General features: G+C 35.5%; 1 protein-coding gene and 1 long non-coding RNA gene across 5 annotated transcripts; both read right to left on the bottom strand.

Annotated features, from left to right (window-relative positions):
- Window positions 1-888: 888 nt before the first annotated feature.
- Window positions 889-20305, bottom strand: LOC123911234 (pentatricopeptide repeat-containing protein At1g62670, mitochondrial-like). Of its 4 annotated transcripts, XM_045962610.1 has the most exons (3): window positions 20140-20305; window positions 18854-19846; window positions 3163-3626 (listed from the first exon to the last, which is right to left on the bottom strand). In XM_045962610.1, the coding sequence occupies exons 2-3, from the start codon at window positions 19839-19841 to the stop codon at window positions 3301-3303; spliced, it is 1314 nt and encodes a 437-aa protein (XP_045818566.1). In that variant the 5' UTR covers window positions 19842-19846; window positions 20140-20305; the 3' UTR covers window positions 3163-3300. The 4 variants fall into 4 exon arrangements, with proteins under 4 accessions (XP_045818562.1, XP_045818566.1, XP_045818565.1 ...); XM_045962606.1 differs by lacking the exons at window positions 18854-19846; window positions 20140-20305 and adding an exon at window positions 889-2169 and having other exon boundaries at window positions 3289-5091; XM_045962609.1 differs by having other exon boundaries at window positions 3163-3614; window positions 18842-20305.
- Window positions 13579-15440, bottom strand: LOC123911241. The gene is made up of 3 exons (XR_006810411.1): window positions 15146-15440; window positions 14350-15063; window positions 13579-14259 (listed from the first exon to the last, which is right to left on the bottom strand). It is a non-coding gene; the product is annotated as an uncharacterized LOC123911241 (long non-coding RNA).
- Window positions 20306-22910: the final 2605 nt, after the last annotated feature.

Here is a 22910-nt window from a genome sequence, read left to right as displayed (position 1 = left end):
TCTATCTTGGGCTAATTTACTGACAGACATGAGACTACAAGATAGATTTGGGACATAAAGAACATCTTTAAGGGTTAGACTTGGAGACAACACAACCGAACCTTTACCCGCAATGGCTGAAAAGGATCCATCCGTAATTTTTATTTTATGGTTACCTGCACATGGACTATAAGAAGAAAACAGAGTAGAATCACCTGTCATGTGATCACTTGCACCCGAATCTACTATCCAAGCACGACTGGGACTGACACTAAAAAGGGCAGAAGTACCTTTGGGGGCAACAGAGCCAGAAAGAGTGTTAGATTCAAGAATTTTGTACAGTCTGTCTAGTTGTTCCATCGTGAATGAAAGCTGAATTGAAGAAGACTGATGCTCTTGATCAGAATTACTGGCTTGGAATGTATGACCCTCACCTCCACCTTTGTTCTTCTGATTTGAAGGTCGCGGAAGACCATGTAATTTCCAACATTGAAAAATAGTATGTCCCAAACGATGACAATATTTGCATTCACGACGGTATTTGAAAGTGGATGATCGTCGTCGAGAATAAAAAAACGTCATAATTAATAATCTTAGCCAAGTAGTACCGGAAGGAGCAAAGGAAAAGTAGTGTGGTGAACGGTACTCATGAACAGTAATCACGTAATGAACAGTACCGCCGGTGAACAGTACCGTCATGAACAGTACAACGTAACGAACAGTGCGTTTAAACAGTACCGCCGATGAACAGTATCAGCGAATGAACAGTGCGCATAAACAGTATCACGATGAACAGTGCCGCACACAAAAATCAGTTGTCGTGGTCAGATTGTAAACACGACGGCGGCTAGGGTTTTGCAGAAGCGAGACCCCCAAAATCGGGAGCTCTCGATACCATGTAGAAAATAATAAGTGAATATTGTTGTGTGTTATTCCTCAGCTCAAGGCTGGTTTAAATAGGAAGAGTACAAACATAAAAGAAAATAATAGATAAGCTTAGAATCTTCTAGAAATAACAAACTAGGAAACTAAATATTTTCCAACAAATTTATTCCTACACCTACTATCCAAACCAAATGACAACAAAAGAAACAGCAGGCAGAATATACGCTCGCTTACTGTGAAGCGAACGATTAATTCGTATCGCTATCCGGTAAGCGAACACAGGTTCACTGTTCGCCGACCACAACGCGAACCAACACAGTCATGAATATAGAAAAATAAACGGGAAGGAAGCCTTTACCTTATATTACTCTTTGCTCCTTTGATTATTGCGACCCTAAACGACCAAGAAACCTTCAATTTTGATGAACTAAGGTTTTGGGAGAATTGAGGGTTTGGGCAATGGGTTTGGGAGTATTGTGTTTTAAAACATAACTTCCTTTTGTTGTTTTCAACCACAAACGGCCAATAAACCTTCAATTTTACCAGTTTACCAGTAGGCCAATACTCCTCCTAGTTTTTCAGAAATCGTTGAAATGGGAAAGAAGAAGATGAAGACGTCTTATAATTAAGACGTGTTCGCATCCTAGACGGCGATGCTTTTAAAATAAGATGTGTTCGCATCTTAGATAGCGAACATGTTAAATGTTTGGGGTGGGTGAATTCAAAGGCCACCTACATATACAACCTAGCCTTCTGCAACGCGATCGACGTGCTCGCATCCTACAAAGCGAGAAAGATAGTTTGGTCATTTCAGGGGGTGACTGAGACATTGCAGGGAGTGCGAAAAGTACAAATCCCATACAAATATAGAGAATTTGGTTAGATTGAATACGGACGGGGCTCGTAGTGAAGATGGCTCGATTGGATGTGATGGAATTATTAGAGGGAGTGATGGTGAATGCTTGGGTGGATTTGCTAAACTTGTCGGCTTTGGTAGTGCATATTTAGCAGAGTTTTGGAGAGTTTTTGAAGGACTCATTTATGCTAGAAGTTTTAATTTTTCGCATGTGGAATTGAATGTGGATTCTTTGGTGGTTGTTCAAGCCATCACATGAACAGGAAACCTTGTTAATCTCATAAACAGTGATGACATTTTCTTCTTCTTGTTCGCAGCGAGAAGAAAGCCACGCACGAACTCAACGACGTCGTCTTTCAAGTAGTTTATCATCAATTTTTTGTAAGTGGAAATAAGTTGTGATAGAGAGACATGAGTTGGGAGGAACTTTTGTTTCCATAAGAAAACCACTGCATTTAAAATGTTCTAAAGTCATAAACCAATTATTTAACAAGATAACCAAAAAATATTAATGGTAAAAACACTTTTTTTATGCATCCGCAAATCGGAGGGAAAACACTTTTTTTTATTAATGGTACATATAGTAGTAGTACAACTATAAAACTCAGCTGTAGTTTCCATGATTGTAACTTCCTAGCTAACAATAGTGGAAGAAGGGAAAAAAATGCTCACGTTTATGTTCCACTCTATGTGACTTGTTATTTGAGACTTAAAAAAAAATTGACAGTAACAGAGACAAAAAATTAACACATCTTCGACTGCATAATTGTCAAGTACATTGTAGCCAAAACCATATATGAAGTAAAGCACCATCCTCAACCAAGTTGAATAACAAATATATTTTCTTGTTGAATTAGCATAGCACAAAGAATAATAGTCTATATAATGGCAGAGACCAACTTCATAGGAAAATTATTCAAAAGTATATGTATATCTGGCAATTCAAAAGAAAATTATTTTTGTGTTCTTATATGAGAGAGGAAGGATAAGGCAGACATTGTATTTATATGTGATTAGCATGCCGTTATTCAGTTTTTCTCTATTATTTGTATTCTGTCCATCATTAGAGAGTTCTCTCATATTATGCTGCTCACTCTAAGTTTGGTCTTACTGCTGGTTTTTTTATTACTAAAAATGGGAAAACGGCATAATGATAAAGGAAGCGGAGGAAAGAAAAGGCTCGTGCTTACACAGATTGGACGACTATCCTAATAAACTACCACTTAAGCCCTGATTAATTATAAACATTTGATAACCAAAAAAATCAGTAGCAACAAGACCATTACAAAACTCAACTCCTTGAATCATCATATAAGAATTTAATACCTGTAATACAATCAGTTTTCAATGAAAAACAAAGAAAAGAAGGGAAATCGAGATTCTACATATATAGGGCATTGAACAATTACCGATACACAATCGGGTGTACTAATAGAAAACAGAAAATGCAACTATCACTATTTACCACAGTAAATTAATAACAGCAAACAAATAACTGATAAGAAATCATTTCACGATGATTATAATTAAAATTCAAAATAACAATGGATAACTAGAAAAAGACATACATGTATTTACTCTTATAGCAGGCCTCTAGCAATCATTTGACGAAGAAGTTTCTCTGCTTTATCATTCTCACCTCTTTCAAAGAGAGTAGAAATCATTATTTCAAAAGTGAAGGCATTAGGAAAGCAGCCCTTATCTTCCATTTTTGACAGCAAAACAAATGCTTCTTCAAACAAGCCCTCATTACAAAGTCCACAAATCATAGTTGTGTACGTTACGACATCTAGATTGTATCCTTTAGCCAAAAGATTATTAAAAACCTTTAGTGCATCATTAAGCCTCCCACCTTTGCAAAGTCCATCAATTAGGGTACTGTACGTGTACAAATTTGGCATGATACCTTGGTCGTTAATTTTCTTGACTAATGCAATTGCCTTGTCAAGTTCATGATTTTTGCACAAAGTGTGCAAGAAGGAATTGTAGGTGATTACATTGGGCGGTTGGCCTCTGTCACACATCTCATCTACAAGCTCCCAAGCATATGCAATTCTCCCTGATTTGCACAAGCCATCAATAAGAGTGTTGTATGTTACTGTATTAGGAATCATATTTTTTAAATACATTTCTTCAAAGAGTTTGATGGCTTCATCCACCATTTCACTCTTACAAAATCCATTTATCATGATGTTGTAGCTCTTAACATCGGGCATCACTCCCCTTTGAATCATAGTGTTAAATATATGTAATGCCTTTTTCACTTCATTACGAAGGCAGAACCCATCCATTAAAGTATTATAAGTAATTACATTAGGTTTCGTACCTTGTTTCATCATCACAGCTAACATACTTTTAGCTTCTTTCATCTTTCCCTCTTTACAAAACGCATCAATCAATATACTAAAGGTATAAACATCTGGGTTGATGTTTTTCGATACCATTTCGTTCAACAAAACAATTGCTTCTTTTAATTTATTCACAATACAAAAACCATAGATTAGAGCACTATAAGTGACAACGTTTGGAAAAATTCCCTTGTTAACCATTTCAGAAAATAATTCACAAGCATCATCTACAAGCTTATCTTTGCACATGCTGTCAATGATTGTACTGTAAATTACTAAATCAGGCTTGACTGATCCTTTTTCGAGCCGTCTCAACAGTTGGAGGGCAGCTGTTGTTTGACCCATTTTAGACAACCCATTGATCAATGTCCCGTAACTAACCTGGTTGAGCTGAAATCCCTTAGCGATAAGATCATCATGAAAGTACAATGCTTTCTGAATGTCATTTTTAAGACAAAGGCCTTTTATAAGGGTTGTCAAGGTTACGATATTCGGCTGATAACCCATCTTAAGAATCTTTCCCAATAGAGAAAATGCATAAGTCATTTGACCAATGTGACAATAACAATTGATCAAAATGGTGATAGTTAAAATGTCAGGTCTAATTCCATGGAATTCCATTTGTTGGGAAAGGGAAATAACAGTTGAGTAATTATTCTTCATTTTAACAAGGGAACATAAAATCTTGTTAAATTCAATAATGGAAGGAGTATTACGCATTTGTAGCATTCGATTGAATGAGTAAATAGCATCATCATTAACATCATTAACATTAACATTGTGAGAGTGAGAGAATAACCTTAAAGTAAAGGGAAAAAAGGGTTTTGAAGGAAACCTTGTTAATCTCATAAACAGTGATGACATTTTCTTCTTCTTGTTCGCAGTCGCAGCGTGAAATTCAATTGCAGAAGAAAGCCACGCATGAACTACTCAACGACGTCGTCTTTCAAGTAGTTTATGATCAATTTTCTGCAAGAGTAAGTATACTCTCTAATATTGATCTGGGTGTGGCCGTGTGGGGTTTGTATACTCTCTGGTCTCTAAGGACTTCGTCAAAAAATTTCCATTTTAAGTTTCGTTTGGCAAAATTAAACTGATAAGCTAGCAGATAGCTGAAAAGCTAGCTTATTATGATGTCTGAAAAGCTAAAGTGTTTGGTAAATTAGTTTTTAAAATGATGGATATAAAAAGACGTAAAAAAACACTATGTTAGTGGGTAGTTTTTTTATTTTATAAAATATAATAAAATTAAATTAAAGGTTAGATATGGAAATAACCATAAAAAGCTATAAGCTCAAACGCTACTTGAAATAATATATCAAAAAAAGCTATAAGCTAATAAGAAAAGATTTTGCCAAACACATTTATTTTTTCCGAACAAAGATTTTACCAAACACATTTATTTTTTTCGAACATGCTTATAAGTCAATTCAATAAGCTATAAGCTAACTTATTAGATCTACCAAACACACTCTTAGTCTTTTTGAGTAAGTTGGAAATTAATATTAAGCTAGTAAAGTTAGATATCAAATTAATAGTAAATTCTGTCAAAAAAAATTAATAGTAAATTATTAAAATATAATGATTTAATTGATAGTAAGTGGTTAAATATATGGACCAACTTTTTTTTTGACTGCTTAAACAAGTAAACTTTTTTTAAAATATCTACAAAGTCAAGAACTTATTTGAGAGTAACCATGACAACAGAGACGAGTTTTGTCTTCCTCATTCTCAAACCTCATGGGATTCACGTATCCTCGTACCACCATGCTCTTAATATCATACCCAATTTGTTTCGGATATCCTCAACTCATACACGCATGAACTTGTATTGCATGGATTTTTATTTTTTTACTTTTTTTAAAAAAAAGTATAGGTTTAGAACTACGTCGTTTTAACATTTTATTTTTTTAAAAAAAATAATAAATATAGTGAAAATGAATTATTTAAAGTTCTCCTTAAAAGTAAAATTGTAATTTAAGAGTTTGTTGAAGGGTTATGTCACATCGAACTCACCAAAATTAATAAAACCGAGTTAAAACACTACTTATAGTAAAAGTGGCACTGACAACCCAGATCGTTTCCCAATTGACCAACCTTGAAATTTAACCAAATTTAAAAACAAAATTAAAAGGTCTAAGGGGGTTTTAGTTGAAGATGAAATAAACATAAACAAAACCAAATAGACTTGAAAACAATGATTTAAAAACAATCAATACAAGAGGTTCAACAACATTAATGAGTTTAATTTTTTTTATTTTTTTTGGTGAATATTAATGAGTTTAATTTAATCCTTTTTTTTTTAAGAAACTAAAATGGAATATATTAACACAAACAGCCTCCCCAGCACAAGGCGTACCGAGATAGACTACAAAAGTTTACAATAGAGTTAAAGAGATGCAATCACAATCAAATCAAACAAGGCTCAAACACAACAATTGACTAGACAGCCAGCTATGGTAGTTTGAAACTAACGTGATACTCGTCGTCTTCAACCACCTAAAAGAGAAAAGCTTGATCTTATCCAATAAAAGATGAGGTGTGTCTGTTGAGCCTTTGAACAAACGATGATTTCTCTATGTTCATACCACCCAAGCACAAACGAGTCAAAGAAGCTGCAGAAAGGACCGCCGCGCTCGAGATACACCTGCAAGAAGCTGTAAACTGGGCAAAATGATCATGCAAAGTAGTAGAATCCACCGGAGAAATGTCAACCCATTCCCGAACTAATTCCCAAAGAGATCCAGCAAAATGTGAATCCATTTTTGGTTTTGAATTACAATGATAAGCTCACCATAGTTCACAATTTTAATACTAAAAAAGCTTCTAGGAGGAAGATTAATCAAGGAAAATGAATTAAACAGACATTTAGCCAAGAATAAACTTTAAAATCCAAAGTCAAACCAAGCTAGACAAAACATGAAACACCTTCAATGCAATATCTACTTCTTGTTTTCTCTTCCTACAATTGAGTTAATGAAGCCACTAACACAATCATTCAAGACTCAATTTCATTTAAGCAAAAAAAAAAATCATATTCAAAAAGAGAAGACAAAGAAGAATGAAAATCATATAGAGCAAAGTTTCATAAATCAAACCTTAATAATGTCTACCTCCAATGATCGATTAAAAAGAAATTAGTCTTTCGGTGACCCTTCCATTTTGACGGGGTGTGATAGATTATGGAATAATCATAAATATTTTGTATTTGTAGTTTAAAAAGAGATCATGGAATGAACAGATCATAAAAATATGTTCATTTATACATAAAAAAGAGAAGAATTCATAAAAATAAAGAATTTGACTATTCAGATTTTTAACTTATCATTTATGAGGTAGTGGATGGTTATTATTATTGGAACACAATCTCACTCTATGAATCACACACACAAAACTGGTAGGCTCTGGGTGCGCCAATGAGCACAGAAACCAGTAGAACAAAATGAAAAAACTATGAACTCAAAAATTGATCAGCAATGGAGGAATTGATTTGGAAGAGAGAGGAAGAAGATGAATACACTATTAGGGAAACTTTGTTATTTTATTCACACCACAAGAATTGAATCAATTAAAATAGATGCAAACTCCCTAATTATTAGATAACTACTAACAACTAATTATTAGATAACTCCCTACTTGCACCCTAAGTTACACACTTGTAACTTCTAACAAACTCCCTAATTATTAGATAACTACTAATCACTAACTGACTCTCTAACTAACTTTTGTCCAGTCAGTTACACTTAACAACCAATCAAAACACTTTAAAACAAGCTATTGCTTGTAACACAAGTAAATTGCAACACTTGAATTATAAACTAACACACCATTTAATTCAATGTTGCTAATGATTCTAAGCCCATCATGTTTCTTAGCTTCTTGTACACTTTTATTTGCACTGTCTTTGTAAGAATATCAGCAAGCTGCTCTCCACTTCTACAATGCTTCAAGCATAATTTGTCATTATTGACCCATTCTCTGAGTGATGAAATCTCATCTCTATATGCTCGCTCCTGCCATGTGCTACAATATTCTTAGCCAAATTTATTGTTGAGATGTTATCTATATTAATTCATGGTCACTGATCCATGATCTTCACCTGTCATTTCTTCCATTAGATTCACTAGCTAGATGACTTGGCATGCACATAATGATGCTGCAATGTATTCTCCCTGATTTGCACAAGCCATCAATAAGAGTGTTGTATGTTACATGTATTAGGAATAATATTTTTTAAATACATTTCTTCAAAGAGTTTGATGGCTTCATCCACCATTTCACTCTTACAGAACCCATTGATCATAATACTGTAGCTCTTAACATCGGGCATCATTCCTCTTTGGACCATAGTGTTGAATATATATTTGGCCTTGCTCACTTCATTACGAAGGCAGAACCCATCCATTAAAGTATTATAAGTAACTACATCAGGTTTCATGCCTTGTTTCATCATCATAGCTAACACACTTTTAGCTTCTTTCATCTTTCCCTCCTTACAAAACGCATCGATCAATATACTAAAGGTATAAACATTTGGGTTGATGTTTTTCGATACCATTTCGTTCAACAAAACAATTGCTTCTTTTAATTTATTCACAATACAAAAACCATAGATTAGAGCACTATAAGTGACAACGTCTGGAAAAATTCCCTTGTTAACCATTTCAGAAAATAATTCACAAGCATCATCTACAAGCTTAGCTTTGCACATGCTATCAATGATTGTATTGTAAATTACCACATCAGGCTTGACTGATCCTTGTTTGAGTTGTCTCAACAGTTGGAGGGCATTTGTTGTATGTCCCATTTTACACAAGCGATTAATCAATGTCCCGTAACTAACATGATCCAACTGAAAACCCTTTGTGATAAGATCATCATGAAAGTACAATGCTTTCTGAATGTCATTATTAAGACAAAGGCCTTTTATAAGGGTTGTCAAGGTTACTGTTGTGAATTCGTCTATAAAATCACACCAATAAAAGAACTTGATGTGTGGAGCAATAGAACGGCAACCAATAATTAAGTGGAATAAGCAATAATAATAATAATAACCGATAAACGAGATAAAGGAGAAGAAAGAACACAATGTTTGTTTACCCAGTTCGGTCCAATAATGACCTAGTCCGGGGGAGAGAGCAGCCCCTCCGTTCCACTATATCAAACGAGTAACTTTACAAAGAGTTACAATTGAGTTACAAGAATTAATCCTAATTCTACCCAAAACCCGAATCTCCCAAGAGACTCAATTTGATAAGTGTTTCCCAAGGTGTACCACAAAGATAGTTCTCCCACCCTAGAGTTGTACCAAGAGAAAAAACTTTTTTTCCTCTCTAAAACCCTAGCCCTTGTGTGGTGGCAAACCCTAATCCTTGCCTCTACATCTCTACTCTCTTTCTCTCTCTCTCTCAATTTTTCTATGAATAAAGCACTCCCTATTTATAGAAAAATATATGCCAAAAAATTAGTAACAAATCTGTTTTAAAATAAAACAAATCCAAGTCAGAGTATCTTCCAAGAAAATATATTTTTTCCTAAAAAATCTTCAAAACATCAAAGATGCAAAAAGATTCAACAAAGATTTTTCTGACTTCTTGTAACTGAGATTTCAAGGCATATCCAATAATTCTCCACCTTGCCTTTAAATTGATGGTGATCCCATCAACCAGCGTGCTGCTCTCTTCATCTTGAATCTTCTATTCAAGATCACCAGATTGTACCTCCCTCTTCATCCTCGGAATGCCTTCCGCTCTCATGAAGATCTTGCATCCCACTACCATAGGATTTTAGGTAGCCCCACAAGATTCACCGCACCATCTCCAGACTCTGAACTGGTCAAGTCCGTACCTCCCTGAAGAAACGCTTGCTCCCAACTATCATCGGAATTTTAGATAGCTCAACAAGCTCCACCATCCCTCGTCAGCCCCCGGACTGTGCCTTTTTCGTCCTCCTGAAGAATCGCTTGCCTCCGACTATCCATGGGATTTTGCGATAGCCCTACAAGCCTTCACCACTCTTCGACCCCGGAATGCCTTCCGTACTCTCGAAGTTTTGCTTGGCTCCAAACCAACCTTGGAATTTTAGGCGGTTCCACAAGCTGCAACATCAAACTCTCCTTGTATCCAACTACCTCCAGCAGTCTCACAAGTTACCAAGTCTGATCACATGTTGCTTTCAATTGTCTCCCTGAAGATCTCTCAAGGTCTTGCACTTCTTCAGCCACAATTGAAACATAACCGACAAGGTCTCCATGGTCATCCTCTTTGGTTCAACAATACAACTCTCCTCCCTATCTCCAATTAGATAGCCAAGAGCTAATGTTGACTGTCTACCATTATTGGAAGACTCCACCTCAAACTGAGTTTCCACCAAAGTATACCCACCATGATCTCCACCTTGTAACACGCAAGACATCTTTAACTCCTCTGAAATATACTTCAAGCTATTGTTAGTCTCCAACAATTATAGTTCAGTTCAACACCTAGTAAACCTTGTTCACTAGTCCAACTAAACTCATGTCACTAACAGGTCCACCCGAAGTCCCACAACTCAACCACATTATGAGAGTCACCACTAGTTATAGATGCATGACCAATTATCTTTGCATCTAAGTTCAAAAACATACCTCATATTGTGTAAAGAAACTCACGATTATCAAACTTCGTAAGGCAAACTGAACCCATACCTTGAACCTTCAAGCTTTCCGTTTTCAAGATGAACAACTCCACCTTCAACTAGCTCTAGAGTCTCAAAGTATTCATTCTTTGACCACATGTGAAAGGAGCATCCAACGTCCATGACTAAACACTCCACCGGTTCCCAACTTCCACTAGCACCTCCGCATCCTCATAATAAAGTTGTTGTTTCAGAAGTAACCCGAGTATTATTACCACCGCCTCTCCAGGCCGACCTTCTTCGCAATCTCCATTAACTCTTTATCTTCGAGGCACCGGGTAACGACACTCCATGTTTTACCCATCATCTCGAACATTAAAATTGCTTCCATCTTCGCTTTCCACAATTCCAAATTGCTTTCGGAAAGTCCCTCGATATCCGACTTAGAAACCATGGTGCTCACTTCAAATTGTTCCGATTGCCCCACGGTGGGCGCCAATTGTTGTGAATTCGTCTATAAAATCACACCAATAAAAGAACTTGATGTGTGGAGCAATAGAACGGCAACCAATAATTAAGTGGAATAAACAATAATAATAATAACCGATAAACGAGATAAAGGAGAAGAAAGAACACAATGTTTGTTTACCCAGTTCGGTCCAATAATGACCTAGTCTAGGGAGAGAGCAGCCCCTCCGTTCCACTATATCAAACGAGTAACTTTACAAAGAGTTCCAATTGAGTTACAAGAATTAATCCTAATTCTACCCAAAACCCGAATCTCTTCCCGTGGCCAAGAGACTCAATTTGATAAGTGTTTCCCAAGGTGTACCACAAAGATAGTTCTCCCACCCTAGAGTTGTACCAAGAGAAAAAACTTTTTTTCCTCTCTAAAACCCTAGCCCTTGTGTGGTGGCAAACTCTAATCCTTGCCTCTACATCTCTACTCTCTTTCTCTCTCTCTCTCTCAATTTTTCTATGAATAAAGTACTCCCTATTTATAGAAAAATATATGCCAAAAAATTAGTAACAAATCTGTTTTAAAATAAAACAAATCCAAGTCAGAGTATCTTCCAAGAAAATATATTTTTTCCCAAAAAATCTTCAAAACATCAAAGATGCAAAAAGATTCAACAAAGATTTTTCTGACTTCTTGTAACTGAGATTTCAATGCATATCCAACAGTTACGATATTCGGCTGATAACCCATCTTAAGAATCTTTCCCAATATAGAAAATGCATAAGTCATTTGACCTACGTGACAGTAACAATTGATTAAAATGGACATAGTAATAATGTTAGGCCTAATTGTTCCATGGAATTCCATTTGTTGGAAAAGGGAAACAACAGTTGAGTAATTGTTCTTTGTTTTAACAAGGGAACTTAAAATCTTGTTAAATTCAATAATGGAAGGGTTTTTTCGCATATTTAGCATACTTTTGAACATATAAATAGAATCATCATCAACAACATCACTAACATTGTGAAAATGTGAGAAAAATCTGAAAGTGAAAAAGTTAGGAAGTAAAGAGGGTTTTGAAAGAAACCTTGTTAATCTCATAGGCGACATAATTCCTTGCTGCGTGGGTGTGTTTGAGAAAGGAGCGGCAACGACGAAGGTTAGAGCGGTGGAGTCTTTTGTGTGTTACCGGAGCAGCTGGTAAACTATTTTACATGGTGACTGCATCTCCAACCTTATTTTGTCACCTTATAATTTCTTTTATTGAAGTTAGGAAAATTTTAGAAGGAGTTCATTGTAGACCAATACTTAAAAAAATATTTAAAATTTCAAATGTCCTTGAGATAATGAGTATGGTTGTTACTTAGAAAATTTATAGTTATACACTTTTTTTTCCTTATAACAGGAAACTCGTCATTTCATTAGCTAATAAAGTATTAATACAAGTAGGTGGCAAATCAAAGATATAGCGACGAGGTTATGAAACAGCCGCTCTAGCAAGCTATGAGCAATCGAGTTCGCTTGTCATTACAATTAAAGAGCTAAATTCAGAGATGTCATTGACTTGTCGATGGATGTCATCAACAACACTTTTGGAGTCAGTTTCAAAAAAGGTTATTATCTCTTGTTTTATTTTATTTATTTATTTGCTGCAATTTGTTTACTTTTCTTTTCCAGTAACTATTTACTTTCGTTATTTATAATTCCAGTGTCACTGTTGATTATGTTTTTCACATATCAGTGGCTTTCGTTGCTTATATTTTATGTTGATGGTTTATTATTTACTTATTATGTCGTTACCCGCAACTATATCTAGCTAATTTATTAAAATTGGGATGCGAAATTGGAAGCTAATTTGTTTCGGTAGTTAATTTGTATACTCAATTTTTAAATTAGTTTTCTGTATCAGTTTTTATACTTAAACTAAATTAATAATTTTGCACGAGAGTGAAAATTAACTAAGGTATAAATCAATAGCGCGACATTGTGAGATTTATACCAGATAGTAAAAACTGAACATTAATTTTAAACACCGCGGCAACTCTTTAAAGTTAATTAAATTATACCGATTTTCAAAAAATATTTTATAAACGGTGAGTGAGCAACAACAAAGCATTAGTTTTATATAGTATAGTACAAGTCAACAACACGACAGTGTGAGACTCGTATTTTTAAATCAATATAGTTGTGAAAACTGAATCTTTTATTAATACAAATTAATTATTGAATCCATTGAAACAACTAAAATTCACATTTCGGTTATTAAGTCATATTATCTTAAATACGGTCTAAGTTTACTATTTAAACCCCTTTTTAATTAATATCTCTAGCCTTAACCTTACAACATATTAAAAACATAAGCGAAACATTGAAAAATAGTCTATGTGGGATCAATAATCTTTTATAACTACACGATATACATGTGCATTTGCAGAAATATCGCGAACAACGTTAAACTAATTAATATCCAAACAATTCCAAAGCATCAAATAGATACAAAATAAAACAACCAGAGTTAAAAATAATCTTTCCTAATGCTGACTACTAGAACTGGGTTCACCCTGATTCAGTACAAATGTCAAAGTGTATGCAGACTGGAGTTCATTGTAAACACGAGAGTTGTTTGGAACTTCATCGATGTGCATAACACCGTTGAGTATTTCCCGGATGCTGGCCAATCTACCAAGCATAGCAGCATCAGACTCAACAGGCATAGGTTGCTGCATCAGACTCATCGGGATATAGACGATGTAAGGATGTGATATCCTGAAATACCACGACATGTATCCGGGGGCAGTGTCTGACAAAATAGTAGCACGGCTGCCAAGCATATCAAAAGTCAGAACGCGATCCGTGTAATTGAGCCAATGCTGATCAATACGATCTACTGTGTCCAATATATTCGCAGCGGAATCTGGATGACGGGGAATGGTCTACACGTAGCCACACTACCGTAACACCCGCTCTGGTAGATACCTTACTTTGATCGGCCCACAACTGATGCAACCGGAGTACAAAGTTATATCCTCAAAGGGGCAAACATCTCGGTGGTATTGTTGTTCGTATTGCGTATCCAAAGACCCTCCGTTGTCCAAAAAGTAGTCGTAGATCCAAGCCTGTAAAAAAACATCAATACAATAGCATACAAAGGTTCAAAAAAAATTAATCGACTATTAAATAAATAAAATTAGGTTATATAACTGTACCTGTAGCAGCGTCATGTATCCAGCCACATATTTGCAGGACGGAATAGTGGCGTTTGTCAACTCCCGGTAAAGGAATGCCAGTGCAGCAGTGCCCCACGCATATGTGTGAACCTGATCCAGATCTATGAAATACTTTAAGTATGTCAGGTCCACGTTGTTCTTTGCCTTGTTAGAGAAGATAGTGGTTCCAACCAACAATAAGAGGTACGCCCTCGTAATATATCCCTTATACCTCTCAAAAGTGTCCTTATCACCATCCACCTCAATTTTGTTGACTACTTACGTGTGTTTTTTGATGAGTTCCTTCAAATATACGAACCTTGGATGTGCACCCTTGGTTGTTTTAACCTCGTGCTCAGCTTCCTCCCGAGTTGATCCCATATGCTTAATCATTAACTCAACACCCTCAGTTTTGGTCGGGATACCTTTATGGTCTAGCAGACGTCCCTTAATGGGTAGATGCACAAGACAGCACACGTCATCTAGCGTGATTGTCATCTCTCTGCTCGGCATATGGAAGCTACTGGTCTCCCCGTGCCATCGCTCCACAAAAGTAGACAACAATGCGGGATCAAGAAACAAGTATCCAGTTAGTTTCAGCCATACATTCCTATGGTGTCCATGGTTGCGTGCCACCCATTTGAAGTCATTAACAAAATAAACAATCGAATTCATCTTTGTCTCGTTGCTGACCGGCGTAATCATGTCACGGTCCTATTAATAAATCAACAACTATTTAATAAAAGTGAAATTGCAATTCATAAACATAACATAGCAAAATTTAATTTTTACTTACTTTGTTGTCATAAATGCATCTCGCAATATGCGGCGCTCCATAATCATACAATACTGACGTATCCAACGGCCCCCAGGAAACTCCTTAGGCACAGGCTGTCCTTCATAAGGATTTACTCAAGTCGGGCATCGAACCTTCATTACTGAACTTTCGTCACCTTCCTGCACCATCTCCTCCTCCTCAGAGGAGGCTCGCATGCATGTGCGAGGTGTGCGACGGCATAGGGCCTCCAAATTTTAAGGGCCTTAACTCAAAATTTTGAGATCCTATAATATTACTTATATATTATTTATACCTATAAAATATCAGATGTATATTAATAGATTAATTTTTAGGCCCTAAAATAATAGTTATATATTGTTAATGTTCATAAATATCATGAGTATCAATATATTAGTTATCTATACTCGTAAATATAGTTCTAGTCCATTTTAATCTTTGCATAAAATTTAATCTTAGATTATGATGTTCCTTTTTGACGTTATATTCAAAGATAATTATTTTGTATTTCTTGTTCCATTTAATTTAATGTAAGATTTAATATTGATAATTTATATGTTTACAAGAATGTTTTTTTTTTATATTATATGCATTTTAAATCGATAATTTTTTTAATTTTTTTTTATTAAGGGGCCACTTTTATATTTTGCACAGAGCTTCCTAAAACTCGGAGACGCCCCTGCTCCTCCTCCTCCTCCTCCTCCTCCTCCATCTCACGCACTACACCATCACCCTGAATCTGCACATTCGTAGCCTCATGCTAAGGGTGAACAGTCTCAGCAGCATCTGACATAGCTGGAGCTTTCCGTGACCGCTTCTTCGGAGGATTCTGAGCCGCCTTTTCCTTCCTGGCAGATGCACTAGCCTTGGTGGCACGTTCCCTCTATCAGCATCTTTGGATGTATTTCCCATATCTAAACATCACAAACAAGCAAAAAAAAACAAAGCAATTTATTCCTACACCTACTATCCAAACCAAATGACAACAAAAGAAACAACAGGCAGAATATACGCTCGCTTACTGTGAAGCGAACGATTAATTCGTATCACTTTTCGGTAAGCGAACACAGGTTCACTGTTCGCCGACGACAACGCGAACCAAAACAGTCATGCATATAGAAAAATAAACGGGAAGGAAGCTTTTACCTTATAGTACTCTTTGCTCCTTTGATTATTGCGACCCTAAACGACAAAGAAACCTTCAATTTCGACGAACTAAGGTTTTGGGAGAATTGAGGGTTTGGGCAATGGGTTTGTGAGTATTGTGTTTTAAAACATAGCTTCCTTTTGTTGTTTTCAACCACAAACGGCCAATAAACCTTCAATTTTACCAGTTTACCAGTAGGCCAATACTCCTCCTAGTTTTTTAGAAATTGTTGAAATGGGAAAGAAGAAGATGAAGACGTCTTATAATTAAGACGTGTTCGCATCCTAGACGGCGATGCTTTTAAAATAAGATGTGTTCGCATCTTAGATAGAGAACATGTTAAATGTCTGGGGGGTGGGTGAATTCAAAGGTCACCTACATATAACCCCTCGCTTTCTGCAACGCGATCGACGTGCTCGCATCCTACAAAGCGAGAAGGATAGTTTAGTCATTTCAGGGGGTGACTGAGACATTGCAGGGAGTGCGAAAAGTACAAATCCCATACAAATATAGAGAATTTGGTTAGATTGAATACGGATGGGGCTCGTAGTGAAGATGGCTCGATTGGATGTGATGGAATTATTAGAGGGAGTGATGGTTAATGCTTGGGTGGATTTGCTAAACTTGTCGGCTTTGGTAGTGCGTATTTAGCAGAGTTTTGGAGAATTTTTGAAGGACTCATTTATGCTAGAAGTTTTAATTTTTCGCATGTGGAATTGAATGTGGATTCTTTGGTGGTTGTTTAAGCCATCACATGAACAGGAAACCTTGTTAATCTCATAAACAGTGATGACATTTTCTTCTTCTTGTTCGCAGCGAGAAGAAAGCCACGCACGAACTCAACGACGTCGTCTTTCAAGTAGTTTATCATCAATTTTTTGTAAGTGTAAATAAGTTGTGATAGAGAGACATGAGTTGGGAAGAACTTTTGTTTCCATAAGAAAACCACTGCATTTACAATGTTCTAAAGTCATAAACCAATTATTTAACAAGATAACCAAAAAATATTAATGGTAAAAACACTTTTTTTTATGCATCCGCAAATCGAAGGGTTCTACTTACATTGAACTCTTAGATCAAAACCTATGCAAGAAAGAACATTATAGTCAAAAGAAAGAAATATATGCAACTGTAAGAAAGAAGCAGCCAAGTCTATTAGTCAAGACTTCAATGTTACAGTATTAATAGTAACACAATGTTACAAGGTCCATGTTCCCAATTAGCAGCAGAACCCTTCAGAACCAAGGTAAAATACATATAATATCAAGTTGGAATTCATGAATCACAAATTAGACAATAATGAGTTAATCCAATTTAATGGTACATATAGTAGTAGTACAACTATAAAACTCAGCTGTAGTTTCCATGATTTAACTTCCTAGCTAACAATAGTGGAAGAAGGGAAAAAATGCTCATGTTTATGTTCCACTCTATGTGACTTGTTATTTGAGACTTAAAAAAATATTGACAGTAACAGAGACGAAAAATTTAACACATCTTCGACTGCATAATTGTCAAGTATATTGTAGCCAAAACCATATATGAAGTAAAGCACCATCGTCAACCAAGTTGAATAACAAATATATTTTCTTGTTGAATTAGCATAGCACAAAGAATAATAGTCTATATAATGGCAGAGACCAACTTCATAAGAAAATTATTCAAAAGTATATGTATATCTGGCAATTCAAAAGAAAATTATTTTTGTGTTCTTATATGAGAGAGGAAGGATAAGGCAGACATTGTATTTATATGTGATTAGCATGCCGTTATTCAGTTTTTCTCGATTATTTGTATTCTGTCCATCAATAGAGAGTTCTCTCATATTATGCTGCTCACTCTAAGTTTGGTCTTACTGCTGGTTTTTTTATTACTAAAAATGGGAAAACGGCATAATGATAAAGGAAGCGGAGGAAAGAAAAGGCTCGTGCTTACACAGATTGGACGACTATCCTAATAAACTACCAGTTAAGCCCTGATTAAATATAAACATTAGATAACCAAAAAAGTCAGTAGCAACAAGACCATTACAAAACTCAACTCCTTGGATCATCATATAAGAATTTAGGGTTTAGGGTTTAGGGTACTGATACACAATCGGGTGTACTAATAGAAAACATAAAGTGCAACTATCACTATTTACCACAGTAAATTAATAACAGCAAACAAATAACTGATAAGAAATCATTTCACGATGATTATAATTAAAATTCAAAATAACAATGGATAACTAGAAAAAGACATACATGTATTTACTCTTATAGCAGGCCTCTAGCAATCATTTGACGAAGAAGTTTCTCTGCTTTATCATTCTCACCGCTTTCAAAGAGAGTAGAAATCATTATTTCAAAAGTGAAGGCATTAGGAAAGCAGCCCTTATCTTCCATTTTTGAAAGCAAAACAAATGCTTCTTCAAACAAGCCCTCATTGCAAAGTCCACAAATCATAGTTGTGTACATTACGACATTTAGATTGTATCCTTTAGCCAAAAGATCATTAAAAACCTTTAGTGCATCATTAAGCCTCCCACCTTTGCAAAGTCCATAAATTTGGCATGATACCTTGGTCTTTAATTTTCTTGACTAATGCAATTGCCTCGTCAAGTTCATGATTTTTGCACAAAGTGTGCAAGAAGGAATTGTAGGTGATTACATCGGCTTGTTGACCTCTGTCACACATCTCATCTACAAGCTCCCAAGCATATGTAATTCTCCCTGATTTGCATAAGCCATCAATAAGAGTGTTGTATGTTATTGTATTAGGAATAATATTTTTTAAATACATTTCTTCAAAGAGTTTGATGGCTTCATCCACCATTTCACTCTTACAGAACCCATTGATCATAATACTGTAGCTCTTAACATCGGGCATCATTCCCCTTTGGATCATAGTGTTGAATATATGTATTGCCTTTTTCACTTCATTACGAAGGCAGAACCCATCCATTAAAGTATTATAAGTAACTACATTAGGTTTCGTACCTTGTTTCATCATCATAGCTAACACACTTTTAGCTTCTTTCATCTTTCCCTCCTTACAAAACGCATCGATCAATATATTAAAGGTATAAACATTTGGGTTGATGTTTTTCGATACCATTTCATTCAACAAAACAATTGCTTCTTTTAATTTATTCACAATACAAAAACCATAGATTAGAGCACTATAAGTGACAACGTTTGGAAAAATTCCCTTGTTAACCATTTCAGAAAATAATTCACAAGCATCATCTACAAGCTTATTTTTGCACATGCTATCAATGATTGTACTGTAAATTACCAAACCAGGCTTGACAGATCCTTTTTCGAGTCTTGTCAACAGTTGGAGGGCAGGTGTTGTATGTCCCATTTTACACAACCCATTGATCAATGTCCCGTAACTAACCTGGTTGAGCTGAAAACCCTTAGCGATAAGATTATCATGAAAGTACAATGCTTTCTGAATGTCATTTTTAAGACAAAGGCCTTTTATAAGGGTTGTCAAGGTTACGATATTCGGCTGATAACCCATCTTAAGAATCTTTCCCAATAGAGAAAATGCATAAGTCATTTGACCAATGTGACAATAACAATTGATTAAAATGGACATAGTAATAATGTTAGGCCTAATTGTTCCACGGAATTCCATTTGTTGGAAAAGGGAAATAACAGTTGAGTAACTGTTCTTTGTTTTAACAAGGGAACTTAAAATCTTGTTAAATTCAATAATGGAAGGGGTTTTTCGCATATTTAGCATTCGATTGAACATGTAAATAGAATCATCATCAACAACATCACTAACATTGTGAAAATGAGAGAAAAATCTGAAAGTGAAAAAGTTAGGAACTAAAGAGGGTTTTGAAAGAAACCTTGTTAATCTCATAATTCCTTGCTGCGTGGCATGGGTGTGAGAAAGGAGCGGCAACGACGAAGGTTAGAGCGGTTGAGTCTTTCGCGTGTTACCGGAGCAGCTGGAAAAGGAGGTTAGGACTGTTTCACGGTGGCTAAGTTGAAAGTTGAAAGTTGAAAGTTTTGTATATTAGATGATAATCTTGGTACACTATTTTACATGGTGAGTAGTGCATCTCCATTATATTTTTAGGCTTAAATGCAGTTTTACCCCCCTATTTTGATTAAATCAGAATTTTACCCCCTCTGTTTTAAAACGCGGACTTTTACCCCCTTATTTTATAATTTTTTGGATTTTGCCCCCCCTAAAATTCTGCTTTCGAGTCACAACTTCAAAGCGTCGTACACAACTCAATTTTGATCAATAATTCACCAAACGTATACCGAAATGACCGTAATCGAGTTATCTTTTCAGATAACCAAACCTCGCTAAATTTGGAGTTACAAAGAGAGATTAATTACTGTTTTAGTGAAGGTATGTCCCCCAAAATTCTGCACAAAATCTGCTTTCGAGTCACAACTTCAAAACTTCGCACATAATTCTATTTGGATCCATAATTCACCAAACTGGTACCGAAATGACCGAAATCGAGTTAGTTTTCCATAGAATCAAACTCCACTAAATTTGGAGTTACAGAGAGAGATTAATTATCATTTTAGTGAAGGTCTGTACAAATCAATTATTGTATCGAACTACTACTTGTATTTTTGTCATGTCTCTCACACTGTAGCTCATTTTTCAATAGTATTTACATGTCCGGAAAGCTAACGAAATTACCCTTGTTTTAATTTAAATTTCGTCAAATTTGGAGTTACGATGTGTTTGGTAGACGATGTTGAATTTGAATGTCATAAGTAGATTTCTGCAAAATTAGTAATTGGACATACCTTCACTAAAACGGTAATTAATCTCTCTTTGTAACTCCAAATTTAGTGGGGTTTGATTCTGTGGAAAGCTAACACGATTCTGGTCATTTCGGTATCCGTTTGGTGAATTATGTATTCAAAATGAGTTGTGTGCGAAGGTTTGAAGTTGTGACTCGAAAGCAGATTTTGTGTAGAATTTTGGGGACATACCTTCACTAAAACGGTAATTAATCTCTTTTTGTAACTCCAAATTTAGTGGGGTTTGATTCTATGGAAAGATAACTTGATTACGGTCATTTCGATATCCTTTTGGTGAATTATTGATCCAAATTGAGTTGTGTGCGAAGCTTTGAAGTTGTGAATCGAAAGCAGAATTTTAGGGGGGGCAAAATCCAAAAAATTATAAAATAGGGGGGGTAAAAGTCCGCGTTTTAAAACAGAGGGGGTAAAATTCCGATTTAATCAAAATAGGGGGGGCAAAACTGCATTTAAGCCTACTTTTTATTTATTTTTGTTTACGAGATAACAATGAAATAATTAATGATAGTTTAAAGAATATTTATTTTTAATTGTTTAAATTAAACTAGTATATTAACCATATTTCACCGTATTTTATCTTTTTTTTTTGTTTTGGATAATTATGATTTTATTGAAACGGTCTAACTCAAATCGATAGACAACGAAAATTACAAATGAACACCATCTTATGATTTCTATGTATTGCATTGGGGGAAGTCTACCAACGCTAGGCGGATTGATAGACTCCTTTCCCGCCGGTTGCTAAGGGAGAGTAAGAAAATCAAAATGATTGTTTTTTAATCAGCGCCTCCTTTTCTTTTGGGTATGCAGGTACTACAAGTCCTCTCACTACCAACCAGCAGACATCATCTGGCTGGTCTTGCCAGTATCAACAACAATAAGAAAAGATCCAACCTTATTTTGTCACCTTATAATTTCTTTTATTGAAGTTAGGAAAATTTTAGAAGTTGTTCATCGTAGACCAATACTTAAAAAAATATTTAAAATTTTAAATGTCATTGAGATAATGAGTATGGTTGTTACTTAGAAAATTTATAGCTATACACTTTTTTTTTTCTTACAACAGGAAACTCATATCATTTCATTAACTAATAAAGTATCAATACAGGTAGGTGGCAAATCAAAGATATAGCGACGAGGCAATGAAACAGCCGCTCTAGCAAGCTTATGAGCAACCGAGTTCGCTTGTCATTACAATTAAAGAGCTAAATTCGGAGATGCCATTGACTCGTCGATGGATGTCATCAACAACACTTTTGAAGTCAGTTTCAAAAATGACATTTGTTAGGCCTACGCGTTCCACTTCCTTCATAGCATCAAGTAAAGTCATACCTCTCCTTCAATGATAGAGCGATTACCGTACTTCCAAGAGGTTCCTGCCACTACAAAATGACCATCATGATCACGAATACACCACCCCATGCTTGTCTTTCCGTGCACATTGTGAAATCCCGCGTCTATGTTACATTTAAACCAACAAAAGCTTGGTTTATGCCACTGTATTTGCTGCTGTACCATGACAGTTTGTGTAGCTTGGTTTCTCATATTTTGAGCAGTTCTCCATTCTTCCCACAAGTGCAGTGCCTTGTTACCAAGTTGTTGTCCTATTTCCTTCTCTCCATTCCATACACAATTATTCCTATTTCCTCCTAATCAACTAAATGAGAAAGTACATCAATTTACGAAATTAAAGTGTAATTTTCAGAAGTAAAGTTAAACATCCAACTATAACATAAAAGAAACCAAAATGTAGCCAAAATAATAAACTCTTAAATCAATAATCTCCCAAAAATTTATTTTATTTATTTTTTTCTTTTATAGTAAA

The sequence above is a fragment of the Trifolium pratense genome, linkage group LG2, assembly GCF_020283565.1.
Source record: "Trifolium pratense cultivar HEN17-A07 linkage group LG2, ARS_RC_1.1, whole genome shotgun sequence".
Classification (NCBI taxonomy): Eukaryota; Viridiplantae; Streptophyta; class Magnoliopsida; order Fabales; family Fabaceae; genus Trifolium; species Trifolium pratense.
Note: the sequence above shows the minus strand (reverse complement) of the source record. Positions and strands in the feature narration are given on the sequence as shown.

Coding starts and splice junctions, on each gene's coding strand:
- LOC123911234 (XM_045962606.1), bottom strand. CDS start 4,932: ATGTCATCACTGTTTATGAGATTAACAAGGTTTCCTTCAAAACCCTTT.